The 16,273-nt window shown below is 51.2% G+C and overlaps 6 protein-coding genes across 6 annotated transcripts; 4 read left to right on the forward strand and 2 right to left on the reverse strand.

Annotated features, from left to right (window-relative positions):
- Window positions 1-211: 211 nt before the first annotated feature.
- EPUS_07504 (uncharacterized protein) lies at window positions 212-3,149 on the forward strand (the record flags this gene model as incomplete). Its single annotated transcript, XM_007802581.1, has 2 exons — window positions 212-1,174; window positions 1,236-3,149. 2 exons carry the CDS (start codon window positions 212-214, stop codon window positions 3,147-3,149), a joined length of 2,877 nt encoding a protein of 958 aa, XP_007800772.1.
- Window positions 3,150-3,859: 710 nt separating this feature from the next.
- Window positions 3,860-5,479, forward strand: EPUS_07505 (uncharacterized protein; the record flags this gene model as incomplete). The annotated part of the gene is made up of 4 exons (XM_007802582.1): window positions 3,860-3,950; window positions 4,064-4,780; window positions 4,831-5,105; window positions 5,285-5,479. The coding sequence occupies 4 exons, from the start codon at window positions 3,860-3,862 to the stop codon at window positions 5,477-5,479; spliced, it is 1,278 nt and encodes a 425-aa protein (XP_007800773.1).
- Window positions 5,480-6,684: 1,205 nt separating this feature from the next.
- On the reverse strand, window positions 6,685-8,431 carry EPUS_07506 (uncharacterized protein; the record flags this gene model as incomplete). The annotated part of the gene is made up of 2 exons (XM_007802583.1): window positions 6,685-8,191; window positions 8,268-8,431. The coding sequence occupies 2 exons, from the start codon at window positions 8,429-8,431 to the stop codon at window positions 6,685-6,687; spliced, it is 1,671 nt and encodes a 556-aa protein (XP_007800774.1).
- Window positions 8,432-9,064: 633 nt separating this feature from the next.
- On the reverse strand, window positions 9,065-12,085 carry EPUS_07507 (uncharacterized protein; the record flags this gene model as incomplete). Its single annotated transcript, XM_007802584.1, has 1 exon — window positions 9,065-12,085. The coding sequence occupies one exon, from the start codon at window positions 12,083-12,085 to the stop codon at window positions 9,065-9,067; it is 3,021 nt and encodes a 1,006-aa protein (XP_007800775.1).
- A 468-nt stretch (window positions 12,086-12,553) lies between these two features.
- Window positions 12,554-13,660, forward strand: EPUS_07508 (uncharacterized protein; the record flags this gene model as incomplete). The annotated part of the gene is made up of 1 exon (XM_007802585.1): window positions 12,554-13,660. The coding sequence occupies one exon, from the start codon at window positions 12,554-12,556 to the stop codon at window positions 13,658-13,660; it is 1,107 nt and encodes a 368-aa protein (XP_007800776.1).
- Window positions 13,661-14,639: 979 nt separating this feature from the next.
- EPUS_07509 (uncharacterized protein) lies at window positions 14,640-15,398 on the forward strand (the record flags this gene model as incomplete). The annotated part of the gene is made up of 1 exon (XM_007802586.1): window positions 14,640-15,398. The coding sequence occupies one exon, from the start codon at window positions 14,640-14,642 to the stop codon at window positions 15,396-15,398; it is 759 nt and encodes a 252-aa protein (XP_007800777.1).
- Between the last annotated feature and the right edge of the window lie 875 nt (window positions 15,399-16,273).

A 16,273-nucleotide genomic window follows, 5' to 3' on the forward strand; every position in this document is an offset into this window, starting at 1 on the left:
ATTGTGATACAGATGTACCAGAGTCCAGCTCTGTTCCCAAGAACGTGAAATCCCCCCCGAGCTGCATGTTGCGGTTGTGCAGCTTTGCCATCTTATGTCGTTCAGCTTGTGCTAGGATGACTTCTGTACCTGGTAACACAGGCCGTCACTCGTGATTGATGCTGGCAGTTGAGGTCAGGACGCCCTTGCGCTCTCCACCATTACCACTGCTATGAATATATCAACCGTAGTCACCACTCCTAGCCGGCTTCCGCATCTTCCACCCCAAGAATGGTCCCACTCGAGAAGCCATACCGAACCACTTATCGGAAGCCCAGAGAGATCACATCAAGCGCGTCTGTCAATTGATGCGTCACCGCGTCAACCTGCAATCGAAAAAAACATCCTCAATACCACACCCTCGCCTTCCAGGCCACAGAAGAAGCGCCGCAGCACAACTCTAACCTCGATACCTACAAGCCAAAACCAATCCAAAAAGAATCCCATACTCACTAAATCGCCTTCCGTACCGACATTCCACGTCAAACCTGATCCTCGGGATTCCGAATCTGCTCCCGCAGTTCCCGCTCCCGAGTTGTGCTCTGCGACAGTGGGAGCGCCGTTACTGAGGGTGCCTTCAAACGCGTCGACGGCCGATAGCCGATCCCCTTCTCAAAGGCGACCACCTGCCTCCCACAGCAGCTACGGGGTGGAAACATCTAATGGACCACCACCCTCCTTCACTACGCAGCGCACTCTGTCGCAAGATCGTCTTTGGAAACCTTCTCCTCCCGAAAAGTCAAACATTGCACAACAATCAGGTGCTGGGTCTTTTTACGACGAGTCCGATTCACCTCCAAGAAACATACCTTCAATGGACAAGGACGAGGTAGCAAATGATCAAGGGGCTGATTTCAATCAAGATGACTTGGACAACACCACTACACCGGGCAGGCAGGTTGATCAATCAGCTGCAGGTCAAGACATTGATACAGACCCCGGTACGGCTGGACATAGCACAGAAACTTTATGCACTGCCCGAGAACACCTTAGTCCAGGGATGGAGGTACAGTCTGATGGCGAAGGGAGAAAAAATTCTGGTGCTGATGACCAGAAAAGTGATGACTTATTCCTCAACCTTGCACAGATTGATGCAGGTAGACAAGAGTTGGTGCTTCGATCTAAGAGGCGTAAGGTAAGATCTTCTCTCTTTGCTGGACCTAACCCAAGTCTTGTCTAATATGCAATATCTACAGTCAAGAATTGGGACTTCGTACACAACTTCATTAAGCAGACCGGACGATAATCCTCCAACTGAAGCGACTCAGCTACCAGAACAGAATCAGGTTGGACATGACGCACTCTCGCCTCGCACTGATCTGCATCATCAGCCAAACAAACGTCAGTCACTCAGCTTCAGGTCAATCGCCAGATCTGCGCATCCTTTGGACGAACCAGGACGCCAAAGATACTTCAGCGCTGGGACGAAGATGCACCCCACCGGCAACCATAGCACCCTGGGGAGAGGGGATCGTGAAGCATCTCCTGAACTTCCTTACAATAGGAGCGAGAGAGCTACCAATGTCGATTCTGGGACCAGATCATATCGACGCTCGAATCTGTCAGCTTTTCGGAGTGACCGCAACGTGTCGACTTCTGAATTGCAGGAGCGAGCACGCTATCTTGAGCAAACTACGGCACGCGTTGAAGGTACAGAGTCAACCATGTCTACTGCGGCGCCATCCACCGTGTGGGACGAGCTTGACGAGCTAAAGTCACGAATCAAGAAGCTCGAACTGACAGGCAAGTTGCCTTCTTCCTCTGCAGCTGCCATGTCGCCAGCCGAACGGCCCCGAACCGCCACCACCACTATCACAACAATGTCCTCCTCACCAAAACGTGGCAAAGCAAACAGTTCACCGGACGAATCAGGAATCGATGGAGTTTCTCTGACGGTGCATCCTCTGCTTCATGAAGCAGTCCAGAAAGCTCGACCAATGCTAAGCGCTGACATCTATCAGAAACTGGAAGCTACAGCCTCTGATGCATTGCAGCTTGCTTCGGTAATGGGAGCAGGACTGCACCCTGGCAGTTCGTCGGTGATTGGTGCATCCTCTTCCGCAGAACGTCAACTGCGGAGAAGAGCGGATAGCATGTGTAGAGGTCTGACCGAGCTCGCTATCGCCCTTTCTGCCGGACCAAATCCACCCACCTCGTTACACCCATTCAGACCCAGCAGCCGTGGCGCCTCATCTAACCCCAGTCACACTACTCCTCCTACGACCAGCTATAGCTTAGATTCCGCTTCGCGCTTCAGTCGTCGCTTAAGCATCGGCCCTGAGGATGCTCGTCCATCAGCGATGGCTCGAGCCCAGTCTCGCCTAGAGAGTAGAAGAGCTAGTCTTCTCCACAACAGCATGTCGAATTCACCACAAGAGAATACTACTCGGGAGATAGCCATCCGGACACCTTCCGTGGCGCAGCCTCAGAATCAGATGCAACCCAACTCGTCGAGCCGGCTCAACCGCGCTGCGACACGTCTTCGTGGTCAGCGTGCTGCAGGTGCAGTTGATGGCGTGGACGACTCGGAGAATGAACACAGCCCATCTGTAAGACCTGTCAGTCGTGCCAGAACCGAAGTCAGTCTGAGACATCGAAGTGCGAGGGATCGAACAAGTATAGGAAGAGAATACACTAGCTCACATCCATTGCCGAGCTTTGTCAGGAAGGGGAATGACATTCCTGCAGACGCGTCGCCATCTGTGATTGCGAGCTCAGGTTTGCCGACCTGTCGATCATATGCCCCTTCAACTGCCAATGTTGGAAGCAGTAACCTCAACAGTCCTACAACACCCAAAGATAATATCCAACCTGTTTATCGTCGTCGTGTCTCCAATGGAGCGACAAGAGAAGCTTCATCGTATTTCAGTTCGACTGAGCATACGCCAGAGAACGTTACTGTACAAAGGAGTAGTGCTTCCGGATCCAGACGATCTCTGGGCCTGACAAGCAGGCTGGGCCAGGTCGGTAATTTCATGAATGGTCGACTCCGAGCTGCCAAGATGGATCGAGAGAGGCAGGAAAGCTTGCAAAGCCAGCAGAAAACCCCTTCGCCGCAAATCACTCGCCAACACTCTCGCCAGGACCAGGAGAAGGCAGGTGTGTACTGATAATGATACATGATGTTTGGGATCATGAGAGGAGTTGAGGGGAATTGTATTCTATTGTAATGTTACTTTCGACTGTCCAGAAGGACATGGGTTCGTAATTTCATGACCCAAATGGGCATTGTTGCACCAGACAGAGAGAAGGCGCTCATCATCAACAATCATCAACAAGAGAGATGAGGTCGCCTGAATGGCTTTGTGCATAGCTAGCCTTGTAGCTAGACTTGTAGCGATTCGATGAAAATCGCTTGGTCAGCAAGAAGCAAGAAGCAAAAAGCAAAGAGTGGTACTGGTCAATGGCTCTGCTCCAGGCAACATGTACCATAGACATGGCTAGATCAGAATAGTTAAGCTGCATCCCCCACAGCCAGAAAGATAATGAATAGAGGATGATTGGATGATTGGAAGACAGATGCCAAACTAGAGCAGTGAACTAATCCACTTAACTAACTCAGTTAACTAATCCACTTAACTAACTCAGTTAACTAATCCATTTAACCAACTCGGTTAACTAACCACTGAACCAACTCAGTTAACCACCTGCCTAACCGGGGAATGTGCCGCCAGCTCACAACAACCTCGACACTGTTGCTTCATGTCAGAGGTTGCTACAACGCGCTGCTCTGCATATTCGGCGACCTCGTTTGTCGTTGCCCTGAATTTTAATCCCGCAGCTGTCATCAAGCTCGATACCGGAGCCTGGATCAGGAACAATGAAGAGCTACCGCTACTCCGACCAGGAGAAGATTGAGAGCCCGCCGGAGCGGTATGAAAATGGCACTCAAGCACCCTTATTCTACGACGGTAAGACAACCTAATACCTACTCCTGACACCGAAGAAGAAGAAGAGAGCACCATCAATCGGTCTCCTAGCCCCCAACCAATGAACCCCCCCTAACATTGACACAATGAAACAGACAACGACGTGTTCGGCCACGAAGCCAGCCACCAGATCCGCTACAAAACCCTGACCTGGCACATGGTGGCGGTGCTCATGATCGCCGAGATCGTGTCCAACGGGATGCTGTCCCTGCCGGGCGCGCTGGCGGTGGTGGGCATCGTGCCGGGGCTGATCCTCATCATCTTCCTGGGCGTGTTCGCCACCTTCACGTCGTGGATCCTGATCCAGTTCAAGCTCCGGCACCCGCAGGTGCACAACATGGGCGACGCGGGCATGATCCTCTTCGGCGCGGTCGGGCGCGAGGTGCTGGCCGGCGGCACCGTCGTCTTCGCCGTCTGCGCCACCGGGTCGCAGATGCTGGCCGGCCAGATCAGCCTCGCCGCCCTGTCGGACGCGAAGCTGTGCCTGATGCTGTACACGGGCATCTTTGCCCTGCCGGTGCTGCTGCTCAGCTTCCCGCGCACCTTCGACCAGCTCGCCTGGTGCAGCGTCCCCGCCTGTCTGTCCCTCCTGATTGCCGGCCGACCGTCAGGTGCTGGCGAGCGCTCCGGCGGATTTCTATCACGCGTTCGTGTCCATCACGAATCCCGTGTTTGCCTACGCGGGACACTTTATGTTCTTCGTGTTGATCTCCGAGATGAAGCGGCCGCAGGATGCGATGAAGGCGGCCTATTCGCTGCAGATCTTCGCCACTACTTTTTACGGTATGTTTTCTATCGTCAATCCTCTGCGGGTGGGCGGATATGTTTTTACTTCACTTCGGGAAACGTGCCCAGCTAACAGCGTGGAAATGCGTTCAAGTCATCTTCGCAGCAGTCGTGTACGCCTACATCGGCTCCACGGTGGCCAGCCCCGCCTTCTCCAGCCTGCCACCCAGATGGATGAAGGCGGCCTATGGGGTCGCAATCCCCAATTTCCTGATCGCAGGCTCCCTCTACTCCCACACGGCGGCGAAAATCCTCCATCTGCACGAACATACCGTTCTGGGATGGGGGACTTGGACCGTGTTGATCATCTTGATGAATGGGGCCGCGTTCGTGTTAGCCGTGGGGGTGCCTGTAAGTGGGGGTTTCCTTCTTTGCTCGAGTTTCTATCCTGCCGGGATCTCTTTTCCCCTCGAAATTTCCTACTCAGAGATTGCGAGAAAGAGAAACCTAGGCAAAACCCCGGTGTCCCCATAAACCCCCCATTAACTAACCCAACCATCCTCTAACCATGGCTTGAATTGTTTACATAGATATTCCCCTACCTCGTCGGCATCGCCGCCTCCCTCTTCGCGTCGTGGTTCACCTACGGCATCGCGGGCATGTTCTGGCTGCACGACTCGTACCACGAGAGCGACAACGACAACGGAAGAAGCCATCTGCACGGCGGAAGCCCTCTCTACGGCGGTACCGGCGGCGGAGGATTCAAGGCCTGGCTCCTTCTCTGACGGTGCATCCTCTGCTTCATGAAGCAGTCCAGAAAGCTCGACCAATGCTAAGCGCTGACATCTATCAGAAACTGGAAGCTACAGCCTCTGATGCATTGCAGCTTGCTTCGGTAATGGGAGCAGGACTGCACCCTGGCAGTTCGTCGGTGATTGGTGCATCCTCTTCCGCAGAACGTCAACTGCGGAGAAGAGCGGATAGCATGTGTAGAGGTCTGACCGAGCTCGCTATCGCCCTTTCTGCCGGACCAAATCCACCCAGATCCAGTCACCAGTGATATGGGGGTTTAATGTAGAGATTTTTGTCAGTCAGGTCGGAAGGGACTGTATATGTATAGTATATGTTTACTTCTTTATATCTGATGTGCGTGTATAGCTATATCCATTTGAGTGTTTACAAGTATACTCAGTACTCAGATATTCCATTCAGCTATGTATAAAGAACTCCGCACGACTACCCCTTCTTTAGTATTTATCTATCAGGCATGAAGCCTCCATCCCACTCACCCAAGTTCCAGAGCTTTCAAATCCTGTACGAAATATTTCCCGAGCAAGCAAAGCAATGCACCCCTCCCCGATCCATAGAACTAAGTACAGTAACTAGCAGCAGTCCAGATATTTTTCGACCGACACCCTGTTGAAGATGCACAGCTACAGCTACAGCTACAGCTACAGCTACAGCCACACTGGCTCTTGAATCCAAGGTTCTGGAGATATATAGTCCCAGCATCATATAGCTAACGCATGGCATGTGGTTGAGTGTTGACCGAGAAACGAGAGAAAACGAGGAGGAAGGATTGAGGGCGGAACTGCTACCCGGCCCCCATAGGTAAGTGAGAATCGATCGATATATTGGACCTGCTTGCTAGGGTCGTTCGAGGTGAGCATCATGTGATGCATGCTGGCCCTGAAGGGTTGTAGGGAATTGGGATGGTAGAGTTTACGACATGAGAGCTTACTAGACGAGGTGTTTGAAACAATGCACCCATAAAAAGGGGGGATTGGACTATCTCATACCTCAAACCGATACAGAGCTTGGATAAACGTCTAGGATACCAATTGTCACAGTCAGCGCGTCCGGCACACATGACCCTGCCGCCGTCCAAGCAAAGTATTGCGTCCATGGACACTACTTTTCACCCATGCGACCCATGCAGCACCAGGGCCAACCTCTCACAAGAACAAAACCAGCCTCGATACTGCTCCGCTCATTTCTCCTCAACCCCGACCGCGCGCTCAAAGTCCTGCACTCCCTTCCGAAACCCATGTTCCCATTCCCAGCCAAACTGGCAGCCGTCTCGATCCCTGTCACCAACGCCACCAGGGCCCTCGTCCCTCATCCGCTTCAGGACCCACAGATCCAGAAACCCAATCCGATCCGCCCCGACCACCACGGCATCATCTTTCTTTGCCTTGCCACCAAACCGACATCCGACGACAACGGCTTTCTCAGCCGTGGCGACCAACCCATTGGCCCTGCCGGCAAAGAAATCTCTCGCATCACACCACCCCAGATGCCAACCATCACCATAGCGCCAATGTTCGAAGTAGGCAGCCTTCCCACTCGTCCCGTCCCAATATGCTTCATGCTCCTCCATCGCCTTCACCATCGATCGACTCCTCGATTTCTCAGCCTCTTTCACTTTCCGCCATACTTCTCCCCGCGTCAGACTCAACCAAGACGGTGCACGAATCGCACCCGTGTCGACTTGCATCCGGAAGCTCCACTCCTCCCGCCCCTTGCATGCTTTGCCACTGCACCAGTTCGTATTGTAGGTCCAGAAAGCCCCTCCTCCGACAGCAGGGCCTTGACTGCGCCATCGTTCCGCTTGCACCTTGCCTAACTCTTTGGTGAAGTCCTTGCGCTGCGAAGGCGTCACCTGGGCCCAGGTAGTGGGCGCGAGCGCACAACTCCATTCCCCAACAAAGACGCCTACCGCGCCACGCTGCTCGAAGACGCGGCCTGACTTTGGAGTGTCCAGCTCAGAGAGTTCAGTGGAGGAGATCTGGTCGATGATCTGGAGGGGAAATTTGCCGGCGTCCTCGGCGGAAAAGGTATAATAGCGGTGGGTGTCTATGATGACTGGGTTGATGGGGGACTTGACGGCGGAAATAGCGGTGGTATTCATGCGCACCGAGTATTCTACAGCGCGAGGGATGTCCCAAGCATCGCTGATGTAGATGGGTATTGTGCTATCGATTTGGGCAATAGACGCAATGACAGAGTCGTACCAACTGTACATACCTGACGCATTCGAAATGGCCTCGTTGCAGAGTTGGAGGCCCACCACGCCTTCTAATCCACGATTCTTAACTTCCGCTGCGATGAAGCAGAGACACTGTTTCGTAAGGGAGAGGTTAGAGTCAGTCTCCCAGAGTTCTGCCTTGCGTGTGCTGATCCCGGAATGAATTTCTGCATTTGCGCCACCTGGACAGGCGTGAAGGTCAAGGAGGACTCCTACGCCATGGGCGTGGCATCGACGAACCATATTGACAACGGCCGACCAGGCATTTGTATATACCTGGGAAGGAGACATAGCAAAGGGGGTGTGCTGAGTGAAATCGGGGCCAAGGGTGAAGTAGCCGATTGGGAGGCGGATGGTCGTACAGTGCGCGATAGTGGTGAGATAATGCAGGTCCGCTTCGGTCAGCGCATTCGACCAATGAGCTTGCCATTTCTCCCGAGTTGCTTCGAGGCCAACATTGTTGATAGAGCTAGTACGCATTGTGGTTTTAGTGTCGAGCGTCTACCACCAGAAGACCGTATTACTTTAAGACCCGAAAGACTTACGAGATAACAGCGTCATGCTCACTACTCCCGGCAACAGAAGAGTCGAACATACTCGGGTAGAGCCACTTCTCCAGCACAAATATACCTCCTAGATTCACACCATGATGCGAGCGGTAGCGGAGGATGTCTCGTGCCGAAGGTGCACAGATGTGGTGAGACGACATTGCTCTTTTGGACCAGATGCCTCGCAGCGGCGTTGACTTGGATTAATCGCGTTGACTTGCAGGACAAATAATGCCAGTGCAAGGCAAGAATATAGACAGAAAGGCATAAGCGTCTCGACCAACTGGCAGCGGAAGTAAGTTTGGTAGGATAATGCTTGAAGACAGCTTTGCTCTGCATCTGATCGGAAGAAGTATGTATGGGCGTAAATTGCGAGCAGGAGAGGAGACGCAGACCGTAGCTGCCATTCCTGAATCAGGAAGTAGATATGGAAGGTTGCTAGCAGTTCAGAATTCGATTGAGACCTGCCGCATGGTGTATACCACCATCATTTAATGCTACTGTTTCTGTAGACATCTTCGACATCCTCGAGGCGAATGGGGAGTAGATTCCAATTGCAGCTGCTCTGGGGAAAGCAAGACAAACGCTCGCGTGTTGGATCTCCCATCAGAACTAGTTCCGCCCTCGAATGACTGGCGTGTTTTGTGTCGAATGCCAAAGTGGCTTAAATCTTGCAACGACAACACTGGCCATGTGGCTGCGGTGTTACGAGGATAGCCTTCTTCTGAAGCTCAGTTTGGCTGCATCTGTGTATTGTAGGGGCATTTTCAACTGCTCCTCTACCTCGAGCACGCTCACACGTCACATACACAACTGCATTCACTTACAGGACACACCGAATGTCCTTGCCTGCCACTAATTCCACGAAACCAGTCCATTGCGTGGTTTGCATGAAACCCATGACTGCATTTGATGCAGAAGGCGATGAATTTACGCAACATCTCTTGGTCGACAGGCTTGCTTGGAGCTAATTCTTGGGATGTTTTCCCTGGCTGGTCCGACCCTGGCTCCGGGCTATTTATCTCTGCTGGGTCGGAGCCAGGTTTTGACCTGTTTCCATCAGGGGGTTCAGATCCAGCCTTTGATCTTGTTGTGCCTGGACCTAGAGTTGTGACAACTGACCCTGCAAGGCTGGCGCTAAGATCAACACTGCCCTGTTTTTGGCCACGCGCGAACCACTTCAGATACGACGGGTCCGGCATTCCCAATTCCATATCGCAAACGCCGCATCTTGGAAGTCGTCTTCCGCATTTGGGACAAACCGTTCCAATTGCTGAAGCTTTCTCACTGCTCAATGGATGCTTCTGAGTTTGGTGAATAGTAGAAGCCGCACCGTCATCTCCGCTCCCTTGGTCAAAATGCGCAATGCTCTGTTTACAATATCCACAACTAAGCGCGACTTGTGGCTTGGGAGGTCCCAAAAGACGCTTTCCGTCGGCATCCACAGAAATCCTGGAGCTTATAATGTCAAAATCCACACGATCGAAACAAAGATTCCATGAATTCATATAGTCACGGTACGTTTCACGCCATGTCAAAAACGTCCGCACCAACTTCGTATCATCAAGATAACGAGGGACCGTCCATGTCAAGGCAAGCACGGATGTTTGTAGGTCTCCAGAATGGCGCATATAATTACCCAAGAGCTCAAATGCGGCTCTAGTCCCGAGGCCGGTCAAGACGATGCCTCCGATATTGCCTGAGTTGACCACTTCCTTCGTGATCCTCGAGATGTACTGGGTTAATGTACTGTCGTTTAACCATCGTATAGCTACACCAATCCGGTATGGCAATGGTAGAGTCTCTTCTTCAATCACAGCATTCCAATCACCCTTTTTGACGAAGGTTAAGATTGCACGAGCGAACGGATCGGTAATATCTTTGGCGACAACTTCGATCGTCTCCATCCATCCGTCGTTGTCTTCATCATTGTTCCCTACAGCTCGTTGCGTGGCACTAACGATAGCCATCGCGATCATTTTGTCAGACTGGACAGAGGAGCTGCGCAATGCACGATATGCAAGTTTGGTCTCGTTGGCAAAGACCGCCATTGCAGCGGCCTTGGTATGATGATTTTGTGACACGAGCTCGCTTACCATCTTCTCAAGCTGTTCGTATGTCCAAGCCTGCTGTAGGGTATACAAACACAGCCGACGATGAAACTCGTAGTCGGTGCTACACGTCTTAGTTTCTGGGATATTGTGATGCTGAACCAAGTTCTTAATGACTTTGGCCACATTGATGGTAGAAGGGCCTAAGCTTCTGGTGTTGTAAGGTCCTGGTCCGAGATCATCCATCCAGATAGCATGAACACCAAGATATGAAAGATCGAGGTCGTCATGAACAGTGGTACCAGCCAGATGCTCTTTGTGTGCCCGCTCTAGCCAGACCCACAGATCCGTTAGCTGTGGAAGCTCAGAACAGATAGCTTGATTCTTCTTAAGGGAGAATAGATACCCATTTTTGCAGCGAATATACTGAAGTAATATCTCGACCGCTCCTGGCAGTTCCGTTTCAGCGGGTTTTACCTTCGTAGCTGGTATGTTGTTGGAATGGCCGAACACGACATTCACAGGATCTAAGGACCGTTGCACTTGCTTGGTTCCCTTGTGAATCAAGCCAATGGAAGAGAACACTTCTGGCTCTGGAACCATGGGGATAGAGAGTTCGGCCATGCAACCATTGCCAGTTAGCGTGATAACTTTTGGTTCATTCCATGTTCCACCAGTTTTCATGAAGTCGAAAGACACAATGCGATCTTTCTTGAGTCTACTTTCCTTCGGGTGATCATAGGCATGCTGTACATCTTGTATGCCATGGAGATAGAGATCTTCAGGAACGGTAATACTCTGAGATTCCAGCTGTTCAGCTTTGGAATCCGAGCTTACATTGGTCTGTGGGAACTCTTTACCAATGTCGTACGTTTTAAAATGACCTGCACTTGATAGCATGGCTAGACAGCCTCGTCGTGTACCGGAAAAGCGTAAGCTCCAGATCGACCCTGGTGCCTCAGTGGCGTTCTTCAGCTCGAGGGAAGTACGCAGTGGGGTCGTTTCTCCTGAAGTAGTAGAGAAGAAGCTAGCCTGGGCCATTGGTGGTCGGGAGCCCGCGCGACGGTCCCAAATGCATATGATGGCACCATTTATTGGGTAACATGAAGCGAAATAGTTCTCATCCATTGAGTCAATGGCGACATTGCTGACGCATCGTGTAGTGAATTGCATGGAAGCGCTCCCTGGAGCTTCGCGAAGGTCATACAGACGTACAAACTGACCCTTGACGCCTGCAACTAAGGTCCGAGGCTCGTTACGGAAGAATTTGATGCTGGTTATAGGCTCAGAGCTTGCTAATTTATGCAGTGGCTCAGGATAAGTTCGTCCTGAACTCCTCACGAAACCAGAAGTACTCCCAGATGGCAACTGCTGTTGCAGATCCCAAATATTCAGGCAATAGTCTGTCCGCACTCTGTCAAGGCCTGCAGCCAGCAAACCTTGATTGTTGAACGCGATAGCATTACAGAACCTTTCACTGTGAACGGGAAACGAGAGAACTGCTTGAGACCCATCGTCTATCCGCAGAACTGTGGCTTCTCCAGATAGTTGACCGACAGCAACGACTCCTTCATGTGTTGGTGACCAGTCGAACGCTCGAAAGGCTGGGACTTTTTTGTACTCTGAAAGGATGTCATATTTGAGGACTCCTTTCTTTCTGCATCTGACTCGACACAGGGTAAAAGATTTGCCGGCAACGTCAACAAAGAGAAATCGCTCGTTGCCTGCTACTGAAGTGTTAGACCAACGCACCGCCGTCTCCATTTCTTTGCACGTAGGTTTGTCTGATTGTATGTCATTTCCTTCTGCATCTTTGACAGGCGTCTCAGAGCTTGAACCAACCCAGCGGCTGCAAATGTCTTCACTAGATACCTCTAAGAGCCCTGAGTGGAAGCCTGAGGTGACTGCTTGCTGTATGTTTGGATCAACAGGGTGTGAGCCCTTCTGAATAGCCTGAGCAGAAGAGCTCAGCCGCCCCTGGCCAGTAGAGGGTGAAAGTTTGTCTACTACGTAGGGGTCTCATTCTAACTAACTAACTAGTAACTGCAACTAGGCTTGTTCGCCTTAGCAAGTCAACTAGCGCTCGAATTTGTGGAGTGCGGGGAGATTTTTCTGGCAAGACACCACAGGAACATATTCGCAATTATCAACATTTAAAAAGGTCTGAAGCCTCCTTGAGTGAAGAATATGGGCAAAAACTCACCTTGATAAAGCTCTGTCAAGTCAGACGATATGACGCACTATCACAAACTCGACTTCTCAGGTTACAAACCCTCCACCAACTCCTCATTCAGATCCGATCGAGATAGGTCAAGATCCCCTGAGCGACCGCGGAGTGATTCTTGGATACCGTTGGAATCAGTAGAGGACGAAACCGTCCGACACAATGGTAGGAGATGGAGAGGAAGGGCCAAACCTCGCACAGAGAATGTCTACCGCGACAGATCACCCAATACTTCTCGAGATGCTCCTCTACACGCCACAAAGACGAAGAATCGCAAAAGAGGCAGAGGCCAGAGAAACGGTGAAGAGACGAAGGGCTTAAGTGACAAGATTCATTCGCTTCGCAGACTCCTTGAGAAGGCGATTGACATGCCTGCAGATGTCCGCTTGGAGAAAGAGCGTGAACTTCAAGGATATGTCATTGATCAGCAAAGAATCAAAGCAATGAGAGAAAAGAATGCCGTCACGTCTCGGTATCATTTTGTCAGATTTATGGAGCGCAGGAAAGCTGAGAGGCTAGTGAAGAGAGTGGAGAGGAGCTTGGACAGGGTCATGAATGGGGAAGATGGTAATAGTCAATATGCTGTTGCTCGAAACGAAACAACTAGAAGCCATGATGATGGCACTAAGAAGATTACAGATGGCCAGCAAGTTCTTTCGAGCGCAGAGAGGCTGGCACTACAACAAGAAGCATACAAGCGGCAGCTGCACGAGGCTAAAGTGGATCTGAATTACACGCTTTACGCACCACTCAATCAGAAGTACATCTCGTTGTATCCACGCACTTCGAAGTCGAGAAAAGATCAAGAGAATAACGATAGACTTGAGGATGTCCGAGATCTCCAGGAAGCTACTAAGGACATTGAAGCTGATCTCCTGCGGAACGATTACGGCCACAAACCAGCATTATGGTACGCAGTGGAGAAAGCAATGGATAATGGCACTCTAGAAGCGCTGAGAGATGGGAAAATCCTCAAGGCAGACAACGATGGGGATCAGATGCTCACTTCTCGGGGCATGGCAGAGCCAGGAAATAATGACAGAATCCCAGGCATTGAGGCGGATTCTGATGATCAAGACCAGGAGGATAGCGAGGACGACTTCTTCAAGCGATAAGTCAGACTGTGCAAAGGAAGGCATCAGGAGCTAGTGGGTCAATGGTATCTTAGCATTGCAAAGGAAGCAGAATCGATGAGCAAGGCGTTGTGGAGCTTTATGTCCTTCGTACGACAAAAGGCCGGGTCTCCCTGGCTGTACATATTCCTCTATCAGAACAAGACCTGAACACGTCGTTACTATCGGTCATCCTAAGACAGACTACGTGTACATCCTCTTGCTAAAACGTAATAAGCGCTCTCCCTTTGGATCCAAGTATCCACCTCAAACCATGTACTTCGCACAGCAATAGACGGAAGAGCTATTTTTGCTGTCGGAGAATAGGGCACGTGGCTCCTAGTTAGCGCTTTGTTCTGTATAAAGCCTCCAACTTTTCCACCCCGCGGAGATCTCCCTCCTCTCCACCAATTCCAAATCTCTCGATGAATAATTCCCCTCTTGCCTTGCCGTCTTCTTCCGACCTCAATTATGAGCATGTCCCTGACACACAGATTTCAGATGGACACTGCGTATCGTTACATTTGCGTTGCTCTCAAGAGGATCTTCCACAGCTTGATGTGTTAGGGAGGGAGATAGGACGAGATCGCAGCTGCTTCCGCTTGGGCTGCCGAGTCCAGGGTGTTGCTCCGGGGAGATAAGACGGTAGGGCGTCGAAGGATGCAGTGGATTCCCATACGTCCAGATGTGCAACGAGGCATGGTCCGCTTATGCGGTACAGGATTTCCCGTCCGCTTTGGAACAGGGTTGGGATCGGAGGGACAGGGTAGGGGGAAGCGCAAGTATATGATGAAGCAGGCTTTTGTTATCAGGTGTTGCCATCAGCGCCTACCCAATCATTTACTCCCATCCATCTTCATTCTTGTATCTATCCATCCTAACTGCGAAGCTTTTCCCACATCACTTGTATCACCGATCACCCCTTCTACCTCACAGCCAACAGAAATCTTCACGTACAATACCCAGCCGTAAAATATCCACCATGTCCAAGATTCAACACATAAACCCTTCTTCCTTATCCCATCTCCCAAGCCGAATCCACTATCTCCACTCCTTTCTCGCATTCAACCCCTCCACTGACGGTCCGCTCATCACATCCCTAAAACCGCTTCTCGCCCCACTCCTTCCCACCCTCCTCGACGCGGTCTATACCCAGCTCCTGTCCTACGACATAACCGCCAGATCCTTTCTCCCCTCGCAGGCAGCCAACACCCCCTCCCAAGAACCTGGAATTGACGAGAAAGACGTTGGAGCCTTGAACCTTAACCACGCCAACATCAAGCATCGAAAAGACTTCCTGCGGGAGTATCTGATTCGGTTGCTGAGTAACCAGGACTGGAGCCCGCAGAGCAGGTTCTGGGAGTATCTAGATAATGTGGGGGTTGTGCATACGGGGCGAAAGCACACTGCGAAAAAGAATTCGTTGAGGGTCGAGTATGTGCATATTGCGCTTTTGTTGGGTTGGCTGCAGGATGCGCTTGTCGGAGTGGTGATGAGTGTCAAGGAAGATGAAGGGGATGGAGGCTGGACGATGGAGAGGAAGATTGAGGTGTTGAGGGCATTGGGCAAGTTTTTGTGGGTGCAGAATGATGTCTTTGCGAGGCATTATTGTGAGGACTGGGATTTGATGAGGGAGGAGAAGGGGAGGGGCTGGTTGGAGAGGCCGGCTGTGAAGATGGCAGGTCTGGCAGCTGTTGGGTTCGTGACCGGTGCGACTGCGGTTGCTTTCCTTCTTGCCTGATATTTTTTAGGACTGGAACAATTTTCGGATACATGAGAAGCCCGGGAATGCTCTGCTTTCAGTACATAGACGCGTCTCAGCTCAATCTTTGTTTAGCACGTTGTCAGACTATCTTCTAATGCAAATGGTAATGGTCCGCTCCGAAGACGTTTGCCCGGACATCCATCTGTATGTGGTTGATCTCGGACCCAGCATTTGGGTGGAGATGCTTTATGGATACTGCTAACAGATCAGATCAGGTCAAGCATCAAGGCATCGATGTTTTTGTACCGCAGATTTGCTACGCAAGGGTTGACTGGAACAGGTTTCGCTGTTTCAGAAACATTGTTTTGAAGACTGTGAGGAAACTGGAAGAGAATGCGGAGAAGAAAGATGGCCCAATTAGAATTCAAGGAATGACTCGGCAGCAATGTAGAGAATCAGTACATAATGAAGCAGCAAGACATACGGAGTAGATGTTCTTTTCGATGTGCTGCACTGGCTCCATGACCTTGGACCCTTCTGCGTTTGATACGCGGATATTTGACCCTAGCTTAGTGTACGGAGTAGTCCACCACATCCGCTGCACTGCAGCGAAGCATTACCAAGAAGATAGTTATAGGCGGGTCTTGAGCGAGGGTGTGAGCAGAGCTTGCGTGAAATTAATAAGGTAAACGTACCCGTACGAGGTGTCAGCTCTCTTCCGTCCCGGATTAGTGGAATCCGGATCAGATCGAGCTGCCAGCCCAATAGATATAACTGAATCTCACACAGTGGTACAGTCCAGCTGAGCCGCAATCAGCAGCTAGCACAGAATACAACTGTTGCATTGGAGTGCAGATCATGTCATGTTATGTGTGCAGTATACTCCATACATCGCAGAACACATGGTTAGA

The sequence above is a fragment of the Endocarpon pusillum genome, assembly GCF_000464535.1.
Source record: "Endocarpon pusillum Z07020 unplaced genomic scaffold scaffold1722, whole genome shotgun sequence".
Lineage (NCBI taxonomy): Eukaryota > Fungi > Ascomycota > Eurotiomycetes > Verrucariales > Verrucariaceae > Endocarpon > Endocarpon pusillum.